The following is a 15,848-nucleotide window of genomic DNA, read 5'->3' on the forward strand; positions in this document are numbered from 1 at the left end:
TTGCGATTTTTAATTCATGTTAACTAATGTCGTCAACTAATTATAACAAACCTTTTTGTAAAGTTATCTTTGCATTTTTGTTAAGTGTTTATTGTAAATTTAACTGTAACATATGACGTCCACACCGCGAAGAACGTTCATCTCACACAAGAATGTGGAACAAGGGCCACTTTCACGCTTACGCCTCCCTTCGAGCCTACAGCACTTGATCCCTCCTCCATGCCTGCATGTCACATACCGGTACACTACTCTCCATTCACTCGTATGCAGATAATATTACCGGGAGGTGTGACGAGGGCAGGGCCGGGGCAATGCGACGTGTCTCCGAGAGCTGTTAAAAAAGCGTGTTTTTCCGCTTCTTCACTTCATCCACCTTCAAAGACCTCACCTGCGGTCTCGGCTTGCCCCGCCTCCTGAGACGAGCGCACTTCACTGGAGAAAGATGCCTGGAAACACAACACAAAACCTGGTGAGTTTTACGCACAAATCTTTATTTGGACAGTTTCTTTAGTGTTAAACAGGCTGTTGTCTAAAATGCATGAAAAAGGGATAACTTGTAACTTCCGTGAGCTTCTTTAAAGTTTCTCTTTTCTCGTGCTACTGTTATATAACTGCATTCATTCTGTGGGGGGTATTTTGCAAAAGCGCTGGTGACAGTGAATGTTAAAATAGACAAATTAACTTAAATAAAAAAATCTAAAGTAGAATTTAATTTTAATATTTAATTTTAAGACCATATAAAAGAATATTGACAAGAACTGTACACATTTAGGGAAAATTGGCGGGGGTATATCTGTTTGTAATAGAGGTTGTGAGGTGAGTTTATGCATGTACTCTGTTTTAGAGTTCATGTCAGTTCATCTGTGTCATGGATCAGAGTCCAGTTGTTTATTGAGGCCCACCGATCATGGGATAAACTATCATGCTCTAAGAGTATATCATAGCAACACTCATATAAATGTTTAACTTTATATTAAACTTCAAACCATAAAGTTAACATCCTTCTCAAATGTATAAAACAATCCTAACAGTTCTTAACACTGCATCTGTGCATCAAAATGAGTCATTCCCGAAAAGAATACTGTTTAGAGGTCAGTTTATCCATGCAATTTTGTGTCAGGCTTTCCTTTGTTCCGCTTATTTTCACATAGGGTTCATTCATAAAACTACCACTGGTTAGAAAAAACATTGAAATTGCTATATGTGAGAGGTGGTCTGTCATTGGGATTCAGTGGAAACCAGCGGGGCTTGTACTGAATGAATCTGTATGTTTTTAAGCACTCCACAAATAAATTTAAGGCAGAGTTAGCGTGAAGATCTGACTGCTTAATGTTCCTGCATGACATCATTTATCCAGTTTCTTCTGATGTGGAACTGTCACCATTAAACTTTGATCTTGTGTAAGGATGTGTGTCTAACGCTGATACACATGCCTTCCTTTTTAATTAATATAATGGTCTTTATATGAGAGCTGGTTTTTCTCCAGCTCGTCCTGCAGAAACCCAGTATTTTTCCACCTCAGTTTTTCTTGAGTGCTCTGCAGGGAACTGAGGCTGGAGGAACACAAGAGTGTGTGTACTGTATCAGGGAGAGGGAGAGGGGTGAATAAGCCCCATCATTACAGCTACAACTGCTTCACACTGACCACTTTGAGGGTTCAATTAACGTAGACATCTAATTCTTGACCAATGGCCACACACACACACTATTTATGCACTGATTCTTAATTTATTCATTTCCACATAACATGTCATTTTTATTGACCCACATTAACCAGTCTGGAGGGCGTGTCGATGGTCCAAAATCCTATTATTACGTGTTGGTCACGTTAAAGTGTCCAGAGTGTATGGGTTCACAGTAGATTTGTAAATCTAAAAAGAAAAATATTATGAAATTGATGTTGTAAATTTCATCACTGCATTATATAGATGGAAGTAGGGCTGCCACAAACGATTATTTTGATAATCGACTAATCCTTTGATTATTATGGTTATTAATCATCGATTATTCCAACAACTAATCACTAGGTTTTAATTCAGCTTTTAAGCAAATAGTTAAAACTTTGATTTATACATATTATAACTAATAAATAAACACAGACAATTATATCTGCTTTTGAAATAGTTGTTTTAATAAATTTAGAACCAACTATACAGGTACGTATTATCTTTTTTCCTGATTTCGTCCAACTGAAATCACACACAAATGCTCTATAAGCATTTCTCTTTCAGAACAATAAATACAAATGAATTAATCTGCTGTAATACAGCAGTAACAAATTACAATTATACTAAACAATTATTATAAAATTATAATATTTGTATAGTAAAAATTAACTGACAAGCAGAGAGACATTCCCTATTTAATAACAGTAAAGTAACTGATGCTATAATTATTGCGAACATCTCCTTCAGCAAATCAACAAAAACTGCATTACACACTTGCGCTACAACGCCGTGGCGGTCAAATCACGATAATGCAGGCTTTTACATTAAAGGGATATTTCGCCCAAAAACTCAAATTTGCTATTTATTTACTCACACCCAGGCCATCCGAGATGTAGGTGACATATTTTTCTTGAGTTGAACCATAGTGTTTGTTTGGTAAATCCGCAGCCCTCTTTGCTAATATAATGGGAGTCTATTTACTCCACCGGTCTAAAAGTTCCTAAAGCACATAATACCATAAAAATTTATGCCGTCCGCCACCAAATACTACAAGATCGCGATCAGGACGTGTGCAGAGGCTGCACAGTATGGGCTAATATTATAAAAAATTATGTCCAGTTTTATGAAAATATTGAACGACTCGCTTCACAAGAAGTCAACATGTTGCCAGGAGCCGCTTTTTTTTATTATGCGCTTTAGGAACTCTTAGGCAGTTGGAGTCCATAGACTCCCATTATATGAAGCAAAGGGGGCTGCAGATTTACAAAACAATCTTCTTTATGGTTCTACTCAAGAAAAAATGTCACCTACATCTCGGATGGACTGGGGGTGAGTAAATAAACTTACACTGTACTTGTATACTTGTAATGACAATAAAGTTGAATCTAATATAATAAACAGCAAATTTGAGTTTTTGGGTGAACTATCCCTTTAAGTCACTAGATGCAACGACTACTCGACAAAAAGAATACGACAAATCGTTGAAGCCCTAGACGGAAGTGACTAAATTGTAAAGCACTTCACTTTGACTTATCTTAATATAGATTGAATCACCCATTATGACATCCTCAACGAACTATGACAACATAGCTCAAAACATTATCACTCTAATGACAAAATGAATGTTACTCTATGACATCATCACTCACTATTACATCATCAATAACAGTCACTGTGACATCATCGCTCATTATGACATCATCACTCACTATCACATCATCACATTGATCTGATTTTATAACATCACCAATTGTTATGGCATCATCATCCAGTATGACGTTTCACTCATTATGACACCACTCGCTATTGCATGATGATCCAGTATAAATAATCACTCGTTATGGCATCATGACTTGATATGGCATCATCATCCAGTATGAATCATCACTCATTATGGCATCTTCACCCATGTTGACATCATCACCCTGTGCACGCCACTAATGCGAATGTCATGTGTGACTGTAGGATCCGCAGAAGTCCACTAATGTGATCTATCAGGCCCATCATGTCAGTCGTAGTAAGAGAGGACAGGTTGTTGGAACTAGAGGGGGTTTCAGAGGATGCACAGTCTGGCTCACAGGTAAAGCACACCACATTCTTTATCTTTATTTATTGAATTTACCAATGAAAAAACACCACAGTAGATAAATGGTCAGACAGTGATAATGTATAGGCATCCGGTTGTTATCGCAGAAATAAGCACCGACAGTGTGATCAGGACCCGATGCGAAGCGGAGGGTCTTGTATCACACTGAAGGGGCTTATTTTGGCGATAACACCCGTTTGCTTGTAAATTACCCTGATTACACGGTAAGTCTGGGCGATTGATCGAAAAGTAATCGAAACTAACATTAAGAAGCTACGAACTTTTTCAAAGTCAGTCATTTCAACTACCTCACCTTTTTATTATCAGAGCAAAAGAGCCTTAAAATATTCGATTTATTTGGGCATAATCAGAAACTGTTAGTTGTCATCTTTCACGTGTGTACGCTTACAACAACATCGAAGCGTTGTTATTTTGTAAGATAAACAGGCCGTTATCAGCAGTCTTCCTCCGCTCATAAGTCATTTTTGAAATGCGTCACTGATCCACAACTATGCAAATACTTCTCACAAACATGAAACGTAGGTCAAAAGAAAGCTTTGAATGTCTACTTTTAAATTACCCGATTAAAATGGAAATAAAATATTCTGTGTTTATGTAATATGCGTGAAAGACAGGTACAGTTGATGATACGAGACATTCTTCGAGGGCTGCTCCCGTTTAGTAATCACTAAGAGTTTTAGTCCAAAAATGTGCATATTGTGAGAGAAATATGGATATACTGAAACACGTTTACTTCATAACTTCTTGAGACCGACTGAGGAGATTTAAGCTCCCTTCAACTATTAAAAACTCAGTTAAACTCCCGTCTGATCCTTTTTAACGTGACAGCTCCAATGACGGCAGGACTGGTGTCTCCAGACAGGGTCCTAAAGTACACACAATTTCTCACGGGTGGCCATTTCCATAACACAACTTTGCGGTATTTAGTGAGGTTAGAATAACTGTCTCTGGTGTACTCGCAAATACAATACAATTTTGTCTATCATATCGATTGTATCATGATACAGTGATTCTGAAGTAGCATACTCTATTCATTGCCAGACAATTTGATCGACATATCTTGATGTAGACCTAAATGTGTTTGTTCACAGTATTTGTATTTATTCAAGACACTCCTGTATGACTGGTGATGCTTGACTGCATGATAGACTTTACAAAGCTCTGCAGCGGAGATTTTGTCATCCTGAGGTGATGTTGCCTCTCGAAAATAAGACCTAAGGGAAGACGTACCAGCAGCTCGTCGGTTACCTTTATGTTTTTCAGTGCAGGCATGTCGGTCAATGGCGGCTTTCCCTTTACTACTAACGTCTACTTCACAGCGACATAGTGTGCAAAATCCATGGAAAGCATCTCTACTGCTTTTTTATATGAATTCGTGGTCTTTTGTCCATTCCGGACTAAATGATGTCTGACGTATCGGCATGTTAACGTTATGATGTGACGTAGCCAGTACGTGGACTCCACCTCCACGTTGTGGAGGCTTGTTTACGTTTTTAACCAATTATATATCAGATATTTATTTGACACCTCTTTCAGCCAATCATTTGTTTGACCGGAGATTTTACGGCGTCAGACGCTATGCTGCTGCGTCCCAATAAAGGTTTTAGTGCGCGTTTTTTAAGGCCGATTCAGCGCAACTCCGAAAAGGAGGACAAATGAGTGTCCGGACAGGGGGCTTAAACTCCGGATGTATGGCCACCCTACTCACTACATATGCAGACAGATGATTTGCTAATTTGTGTTGCGTTCGTTCTCCTGTCTTCAGTGGCAGATGAAATGTCTATTATTCAAAATGTTCCGAAAATAACCATAAATACTTTGTATTTTCTTTGATAATCTAAAAACAACATGAGATAAGAAATTTTTCATTAGGAAATAACCTCACCTTTAGTTTGGTATATTTACGCAGATAATAAACTAAGAAAAATAAACAAAAACAAATGTCGCCACTGGCCAATCAGAATCAAGCATTCCAAAGAGTCGTGTAATAAGATCCAAAAGAATACATTGAACAGCCCGAAAAAGAAACAAACATCAAATAAACACCCACAAACCAACAGGTCAAACATGTTTTACTACAATATACTTCCATTAACAACCTTGTGTTGTTTAAAAGAATAAAACTGCCACATCTGCTGTGCATGTGTCTAGGTTTGTCTGGGGCTGGCAAAACAACGGTGGGCTTTGCGTTAGAGGAGTATCTGGTGTCCCACAGTATTCCCTGCTACTCTCTGGATGGTGATAATATCCGTCACGCCCTCAATAAGAACCTGGGCTTCAGTTCTGAGGATCGCGAGGAGAATGTCCGGCGTATTGCAGAGGTGGCCAAACTGTTTGCAGATGCTGGGCTGGTCTGCATCACTAGTTTCATCTCGCCTTTTACCAAAGTGAGCGACCACACCAACACTAACAAGAAAACAAGATTATAAGCACATATATACTATAGTAAAACTGGTTCTAAATGATTTGCGTTCAAATATTTAAACAAAGTGTAGTATGTTGTAGTTAATAACTGCTTCAAACATACTGTGTAGTCCATGTTTAGTATATTTTCAATAAAACGGATAATGCTTCTGCAGGACCGCGCAGAGGCACGGCGCATCAATGAAAGTGCAGGCTTGCCTTTTTTTGAGGTGTTTGTGAACGCTCCTCTGGAGGTCTGTGAAAGCAGAGACGTTAAAGGGCTTTACAAGAAAGCAAGAGCCGGAGAGATTAAAGGTAATTTGCACAGTCTAAACTGCACACTATTCAATGGAAAATAAAAAATAGACTTCTTCCTCTCTGCCTCTATTGTTGTTTCATTCACACTTAAATCTTTATTCAGGCTTTACAGGTATAGATTCTCAGTATGAGCGCCCAGAGGCTCCTGAACTTATTCTGAAGACAGAAGAGCTCACAGTGAACGAGTGCATCCAGCAGGTGGTGGACATGCTGAAGGAGCAGGTAAGAACAACAAACACGTGCAATGTTCCTTTATCTTTTGAGTACCTCACGGTCAGAAGTCCAAGGTCAGAGACTTTGTCAGATACCTGAATGTGGATACATTTCTGACTGAAGGGCAAAACAGTAGTAGGGAGTGGTATTGTATATTATGTATGTATTATAGGTTTAATACAAAGAATTTAGACTCCGCTTAACATTGCTTGTGTTCTGATTGTTACATGTACTTATATTTATCACCACACATTGAACACTCGTATTAAAGAATACAAATCACAGTTTGTAACTTTTGGAGTCTGGTGGTTCTTCAGCTCTTATGGCCTTATGACAAAGTGTCTACTGAAAAATATAAGCAGATGCAATATCCTGTATAATCATTCATATTAACAACTACTCATTTAATATCTACAATTGTTTTATTTATTTGTACATTTAAGCATAACCGTAAACTGAAAATCTACTGAATAACACAATTGAAACATATTTGAAATATGTTGTAACTATAAGCATCCAAAAATAAAATTGATTTCGTAGCATCCTCAGACCCTTTGCCTAGAATTTGTGAAACTGCATTTTTTTAGCCAGTTTCTTGAGGTCATACTCTGGGAAGCTTTTTTTTATAGTATTGAAGAGATTTTTATCTATTATAGACTCTTATTGGCACATTTTTCTACATTATTTGGTATAAGTCATCCATTCAAAATACATTTTTGAAATAAAATAGTAGTTTTCTTATAAAAAAAGAATATGTTGCCATAATTATATTTTTGCCTATAAAGATAACGAAACATTATAATAAACAACTTCAGATTAAACCATTTTTAAGATCATTACAAACATTTGATCAAGCGTTTCAAAACTTTGAGCGGTAGTGTTTTTCCCTTTGTCTTCCAACAAAGCTCTCAAAGCATCAAAACTCTTTATGATGTCTCTCTTTCAGAACATAGTTCCCAGTGGAGTTGTTGAGGAGATTAATGAACTCTTTGTGCCTGAGAACAGACTCAAGCTGGCACAGGCAGAGGCCAGTACCCTTCCAGCTATCAACATCACCAAGGTAACTTATCACAGTATTCAAGTAGTCCTCATCACCAGGAACCAGTTCAAAATCTTTTTTAATAACGTTATGCTCATTAATATGGAAGAATAATTACAAAGATGATACCTAACTGGAATATCAGACTGTGAACAGTGTGCTGCTGCTGTTTTTCCTAATTACAATGCAAATTTATTCCAAAGACTCCCAAAAATGCGAAAACTGTCCTGAAAAGCTAATGTCATCGCAGCTATTATTTTGAGATATTATAAACTTAGAATTTGGCTTTTGATAACCTTTTTTAATAGAGTCTTCATGAATCCAATAATAGCTGTTCGGTTAATAAACACAGATTTCTATATTTTCTTTTGTGTAGTTGGACTTGCAGTGGGTGCAGGTGTTGGCTGAAGGTTGGGCTAGTCCTCTTAAAGGCTTCATGACAGAGAGAGAATACCTACAGGTTCTGCACTTCAACAACCTCCTGGATGGTAAAAACACAGACACAAATTTTAAGGAACTGTTCACCAATAAGATTTGACATTATTGTGTGTCGCCATATTTCTTCAAGCTCTTCAATTTCATTTGGTTTAACACAGTGGGTAAATGATGACAGAATTGAAATTTTCAGCTGAACGATTCCAATAACACCATAAATGTTTATCAAGCTTCTCCCTCCTATACTGTATTATATATTAATACAATTTAGCATTTTGGTTCAAGACAATCACAAACAGTCATGTTTATAGACTTGATATAAGATCTGTGTTTGTCTTTCTTATGCAATTGTTGGTACTTATACCAGAAGCAGAAACCAAGCTCTGCATTGTTATTCTAAAATGTTTCATACATCATACTGCATGTGTCAGTGATCAAGTTGCATTCTATGAAAAGGAGTGATGCATTGAAATGTTTGTCTTGTAAAACCTCCCCTGGTTGTTTGGTTAAACAGGGTTGGTTAAAGTGAAATATTTACACGGGCTTACAAGCACATTACACATTACACATACCAGCTATTGAACAGCAGGTAGCTAAGCAGACTAAGTCTAGTAACAATATTGCAAAATAAATGTAATGTGCTAATGCTGATGGTTTTGTTTAAATAATAATACAATGAATGACATCTGATATGCGTTTCTATGCCTTATTTATATACTGTATATATGCCTCTATTGGCGTTTTTCCACTGCATAGTACTGCACAGCGTGGTACAGCTCACTTTTGCGGGTTTTCCACAGGGGGTAGTTCCTAGAACCTGATACTTTGTTAGTACAACCTCGATTGAGGTTCCAAGCGTACTGTACCGATACCAAAATGTGATGTGTTTATGCACAGATCACTGATTGGGCAGAGAGAATCATTACCAGCATTATTGGATTTGCAACACATGAATACGCATTTTAATACTTAATTTTGGCATTTCGTTATAAGATTAAGACATGGGTCTCAAACTCAGTTCCTGGAGGTCCACAGTTCTGCACAGTTTAGCTCCAACCAGCTCTAAACCACACCTGCTTGGAAGTTTCTTGTAACCCTGAAGATGTTGATTAGCTGAATCAGGTGTGTTTGATTAGGGTTGGAGCTAAACTGTGCAGAGCTGTGGCCCTCCAGGAACTGAGTTTGAGACCCATGGATTAAGACCCTTAACGTAATGCTACATGCTACATTAGCTTAACCTTGTAAGCCGTCGAGCAAACCCAATGATTGTTGTCTGCTCTTTGCTGTAAGATCACCCAAAATCTCTGGTATTTTGGCAGCAAAACAATATAATGCGATTTCTCAATCGTCATGCTCCATTTCTCTCCTGTGTTGTGCCTGTGTTTATGTTGTGATAACTTTATAATCCCACCCACTAATTAACTGCTGTGGAAAAGCAAACTGAGCCGAAGTGAAGTGAGCTGTACTGAGCAGAGTCGTACTAAACCTGACGGTACCATGCAGTGGAAAAGTGCCAATTGATTTAGACCCTAAATTTGTTGTGGCACCCTAAACACAGGTGGTACCATCAACCTCTCGATACCCATTGTTCTTCCTGTTGTGACGAAGATTAAAGAACATTTCAATGGCAGTGTGGCTGTGGCTCTGGTGTACCAAGGAAGACATGTCGCCATATTACGAAACCCAGAGTTCTTTCCACATCGAAAGGAAGAAAGATGTGCTCGCCAATGGGGAACAACCTGCCCCAAGCACCCTTACATAAAGGTAGGACGATGACGGATGAGAACTTATATTAGTTTCATTTCTGACATTTTGCGAACAGGACCACCATTTTTAAAACTACAGAGGCAAGGGTGGACGATAGCGCCTGTGTGTAATGTTGTTTCAGTGAATTTCCCTTTTTTGTTATCCAGTTTCAAAATACTACAATGTAGAAAAGCCTGCTTGTGTGTCTTTATGCCAAACCACACCGCATAGACAAATGCCAAGAAACAACAACAGACAGTTGGCAGTTGGGTTTAGAATTCTACGAAAAATAACTATTGTGTTTCACATTGCCCATGACAGACACCGACAACGTGATTGACATTGAGATCGGTGGCTTATACTGTATTGCATTGCAAGGATCTAAAATAATCTTACGCATCAGATATTTTCCCCAACAGTTAATCAGACATAGGCTTACAGATGATTATGTCTGCGTGAAATCTTTTGTTTTTAAATACTGTAATTTTGTGTTTAGACAACAGTATGTTGCTTATATCGGAAGCGCACTGTCTATGCGCATGCTTCGGATGTCTGTCGGCTCAAGTTATAGGCCTATCATAACCTACCCATATCAAATTACTCTTAATAATTATAATAACATTAAGCAGGTCCCTATTTTATTTTAAAACTAAAATATTACTTGTAGACTTAAAAACAAATGGTTGTTTTCTTTTTGTATTTTTCCCTGTATGGTTCAACGTATCTACTGCATGTTTTTTTTAGTGAATACTGTAGTATACTGAAGTATTTTTTCATGTGGGCAAATACAGTATATTTCATCCGAGCTGATGTTTTCGATTCCTGCTCAATACCCTGTTTTACTAAAGATTTTTAATCTAGGTTTTCACTTATTTACATTTATTAATTGTTAATTGTTTCCATGACAAAAACCTTAACCAAATATGTTATCCTGCAATTCCAATGTGTCATTAATAATATCATTTATAATCTAATTTACTAGCTGTTTTCAAAATAAAGCACAGGTCAAATTACTATTAACTATTTTTTAAGTTATTCAGTGTAAACAAAAATACACTTGAGGAATATAGATACTCAGAACGATAATCAGTAAAAATGTAAAAATATGTAAGAATACTGTGAATATTCTGTAAGGGTAAATGGCAGACAGATCGCTAGAGATCAGGTACTAAATAGCTCTATTTCTCTTTACTGACAATATATTCACACACTTTTGTTGCTTTGCTCTTTTTAATCTTCTCACTTAATGTGTTGAAAAAGTTAGGTCCAGCATCATGTAATAGAGTATATGCACATGGGATGTCTTCCGCTAAAATCTCTGCCAACTAGGTCACTTCCGCTCTCATAGCACTAAGTGATTAGGATGTGTTAAGGAAGAAAACTTTTTTTCATATTTGTTGATGTGCCTTGAAACAGATAGCCTGAAGTGGTTCTCCTTTTTGGTTGTTGATGTATGTGTGACCTGACGCCAATCAACCACAATATGGAGCGACTACGCCACCCTGGATACTTGCCAGGGACAAAATAGAAATTTGTATAACTTTAAGCACACAGGTTCACTTCAAGAAGCGGCAAGAGACGTAAGCATAGAAATATATATACTTTTATTTTAAAAGATTAGTACACATAATCATTTGGAAATAAAAAAGAAATATAAAATACAAACAAAAGAAAATACGAGGATGGAAGAATACCACCGTAAGCCACCGGAGACAACAAACCCCTCTAAATGGACCAAACCGAAATAGAACAGGAGCTGAGGCCCAATCACGGGGTCTAGGGACACAGTAGGCCACACTACACCTCAAACTGGTTACACCGGGGTACACACGCTCACGCGCACACACACACCACACAAGGTAAAGCAACAGCGTAGCTCAAACGCGTGAGAACTACTCGTTTGTAGGGGCACAGCCAATCTGTCAGTAATGCAATAAATGGTTAGATGGATTAGACCACATTACAATCCTGATGAACTTTCCCAATACATACCATGAAGAAACTCCCCACCCCCGATAAGCAACAACAAATGAGTGTCTAGGCGGTTGCGGCTCGTTCACAGTCTGTAGGCGGAGTTCGTTTATGAGGGCAGAGACATACAGAGATCATCGTCATCATAAGGTCTAAAATAGAATGTGTTCTATTGTGTAGAGACGAGGTTTAACCCACGTACCGTGCACATCCGATATCGTAACTCCGCGAATCAGGTACTCACGCAAATGTTCGGGGGGACAACACGTTCGGTATGTTAAATACACACACAGCCAGCTCCGAAAATATTCACAACGGACACCCAAGCTCGACTCCAGCTCACTCACGGTTCGCCTGTAAACACAAAGCCTGTCTGGTGTCACCCCTAGCCAATCTTACATCACACCATCACAGCCAGTACATTTACCTGTAGAGTGGCGACGCCAACCAAATGCCAGTCACAAGGTTTCTCTCAACGCGCCGTTCTGCAAAGAACCGCTAGCATTAATCTACCACAGGCTATCAATGACATAGTCGACATTCCTACATACCTGTTGGACGACCGGATGTAACGCAGAAGCAAAAAAGAAAGGGCGGGACTAGTAGAATAAAAAGAATCTCTTTAACCTAGGATATATATACCCTCCCCTTATCACGGATAGGACAGCTAATAATCGGATCCACCAATTGGTGCCATGGAAAACGTATCAGCCCTACCACATATGGTGAAGTGTTTGAATAACTAGACTTATAACTAATCCTATGTGCATCCTGAAGTGAAACGCCCTTGTTCCCTGTGGTGCCGGATTTATCAGACCTGGCAGAGATTTTAGAGGAAGGACGTCATCGTTCCGTGACGATTTACCCTATTCTCTTCACGCACTTACTGAGCTCATCGGTAGAGTGTAGTAGAAGATGTTTAAAGTCCGTCTAAAAAGACAGACGTACTAATATGGTTTGTTTAAAGTGTGGATACATGTAATTATATCTCAGGGCTGCCAACTTTTGAGTTCAGCTCGGAGTGAGATTTTTCGTCCTGAGGGGGGATTATGTTGTGGAGGAACTGCAGAGGGTATGGTATGGCTGAAAGTTGTAAAAAAACATAAAATCTTCGCATTCGAAGTATTGTGATTGTCAAAAGAGTTCATAACAAAATTTCATTACTTTCATTAATTTTAGATGAACTTTACATTAAAACATTGAACACAGACCAGACAAGAGCAGTGTCTCAATTCGGAGGTCGAGTCCTCCAGAGGTCACATCTGTCTATTTCAGTTCAAATAAAAAAACATTGTAAAATTAACGTTGGTTTCTCTTAAGAAGTAATCATTGTAGTATCCTTTTTACCTTGAAATGAAACGGTTGCCTTTTCTATAGTAAGATAATTTAAAAAATTGATACGTATGTCCTACCTGTTACCAGATGGTAATGGAAAGCGGCGATTGGTTGGTAGGGGGTCAGCTGGAGGTGTTTGAGGGAATCAGATGGGATGATGGGCTGGATCAATACCGCCTCACTCCACGGGAACTAAAGCAGAGATTTAAAGACATGAAAGCAGGTAAAACACATTTAGAAGATGACAGCTGGAAATACCAGATAGTAAAGCAAAAGGTGTGACTTTTGCTGTTGATTTCATGACTTGTTGGTAAATGTACTTAAAGGGACGGTTCATCTGAAAATGAAAATTCTGTCATAATTTACTCATCCTCAGATTGTTCCAAATCTGTATAAATGTCTTTCTTCTGTTTAACACAAAAGAAGATATTTGGACGAATGTCAGTAACCAAAAATATCTCATCTCCCATTCACTACCATAATAGGGAAATCAATGGTGGATAAGATCTGTTTGGTTACAAGTTATTCTTCCAAAAATCTTCCTTTGTGTTTAGCAGAGCAAAGAAATCTATACAGGTTTGGAACAATCTAAAGGTGGGTGAATGGGTGAATTCTCATTTTTGGGTGAACTGTCCCTTTAAAAAGTGATCCTCTGGTGACAAATTAAATTTAAAGTTGATAAAACATTAATCTCAAATAACAAATTACATAACGAATCCAAAATAGTAACAGTTCCACTATTCTCCAGATGCCGTGTTCGCCTTTCAGTTGAGAAACCCAGTCCACAATGGCCATGCTCTGCTGATGACGGACACACGTCGCCGATTAGAGGAACGTGGATATCAAAGGCCTGTGTTGCTTTTGCATCCTTTGGGTGGCTGGACCAAAGATGATGATGTGCCTCTGGACTGGAGGATGAAACAGCATGCAGCCGTGTTAGAGGAGGGCATTCTAGACCCAGAATCCACCATCGTAGCTATCTTTCCCTCACCCATGATGTATGCCGGACCTACTGAAGTAAGCAGAATGTGATAAGTAATAGTATTAAGTTACTTTGTGCTCCTAGAAAATGAGCTCCTCTCATAACCATTCCATATCTGTGCCACCATCACAACTATCCAAAAATCTTTATTGTGCTTCTGTAAGGTCCAGTGGCATTGTCGTGCAAGGATGGTAGCCGGTTCTAACTTCTACATTGTGGGTCGTGATCCTGCTGGAATGCCACATCCGGAGTCAGGGCAGGACTTGTATGATCCATTACATGGGGGTAAAGTTTTGTCCATGGCCCCTGGACTGACATCTGTGGAAATCATCCCATTTAGAGTGGCCGCTTACAATAAGACCAAGAGGGGAATGGACTTCTATGACAAAGACAGGTGAGACTTTATTGTGTGTTTGAAATTCTAACTGAATAATTGGATGATACTGGTAACTAGTAGATACAGTTAGAGCTGAACTTCATAAACTGTTTTATACATCTGATTCTCAGGCATGCCGACTTTGAGTTTATTTCCGGGACCAAGATGCGCAAGATGGCTCGCAGTGGAGAGAATCCTCCCGATGGCTTCATGGCTCCAAAAGCCTGGAAGGTCCTGACTGATTATTACAATTCCCTGCAGAAACAGCAGTGATGACAAATAACCCAACCCACCAGGAGCACCACACACTGAAAATCACAGAAGATCATAGTTTGGATGCAATATATGGTCTACACTGAGAATACCTCTGTACGGTGAAACAGTTTAGGCATTGAATAATGAATGATTACTTCAAATTACTTTTGGACTAGAAGGTCAGATCATGTGAATTTTCTGGGTACAGCTACACATTATGCCTGGCCAGGTAGTAGGTAAATGTCGGTAGATGTTTCTCAACTGTGAAATTTTACTATCCCAAAGAGATTAAATTATTTAGATGCCTTTTATGCATTTGTATGCTGATGAATTGTAATCTAAATGTACTCTTTATATCTGAGATATGTTCTTACAGTATAAAATATAGCTAAATACAGGAATAATTTCACTATATTGTATTTATCCTGATAATAAGAATTACATTATTTCCCCAAAGGAGGTTGGATCGTTTTGGAGAAATTCTACTATATTTATTGTTTTAAATGTATTGTGTTAATTCAATGACATCAGTTATTGAAATTGCTTTATTTGACTGATTTGCTGTGCGTGTGTTCACTACTCTCTGGATGGGTTAAATGCAGAGGTCACATTTTGGGTATGGGTCAACATATCTGACAAATAGGTCACTTTCACTAATGCAGTAATAATTTCATTTTGTCTTTTTATTAAATCTGTGTACTGTAGTTACACAATCACGACCACGTGTCTGCATTGCAAATGCATCTCACAGTATGTGAGTGTATGTACAGCTTGCTCTCTGTACTCCGAAACAAGGAACAAAGTGACGCTGATGGGGTAACCCGAGTTTAAATTGCGCAACAGCAAGCTATAGGGACACTCTAACGCCATCCGGTGGTCACCAGCACACCCGTCAGAAACCAGATGGCACCATCCGGCAAATAGCTGATTATGCAACTATAACTTAAGCTAACGGTTGTGGTAACTAACTAACTGTGAAAATTCATTGTAGTGGAATTTTC

At 38.4% G+C, this 15,848-nt stretch overlaps 1 protein-coding gene across 1 annotated transcript; it reads left to right on the top strand.

Annotated features, from left to right (window-relative positions):
- The first annotated feature begins 227 nt into the window (after nucleotides 1-227).
- Nucleotides 228-15,566, top strand: papss2a (3'-phosphoadenosine 5'-phosphosulfate synthase 2a). Its single transcript, XM_079458622.1, has 12 exons — nucleotides 228-469; nucleotides 3,633-3,747; nucleotides 5,926-6,161; nucleotides 6,354-6,492; nucleotides 6,599-6,717; nucleotides 7,655-7,768; nucleotides 8,124-8,235; nucleotides 9,741-9,946; nucleotides 13,322-13,457; nucleotides 13,983-14,251; nucleotides 14,381-14,610; nucleotides 14,724-15,566. The coding sequence occupies exons 1-12, from the start codon at nucleotides 443-445 to the stop codon at nucleotides 14,863-14,865; spliced, it is 1,845 nt and encodes a 614-aa protein (XP_079314748.1). The 5' UTR covers nucleotides 228-442; the 3' UTR covers nucleotides 14,866-15,566.
- Nucleotides 15,567-15,848: the final 282 nt, after the last annotated feature.

This window comes from Barbatula barbatula (assembly GCF_947034865.1).
Source record: "Barbatula barbatula genome assembly, chromosome: 6".
Taxonomy (NCBI): domain Eukaryota; kingdom Metazoa; phylum Chordata; class Actinopteri; order Cypriniformes; family Nemacheilidae; genus Barbatula; species Barbatula barbatula.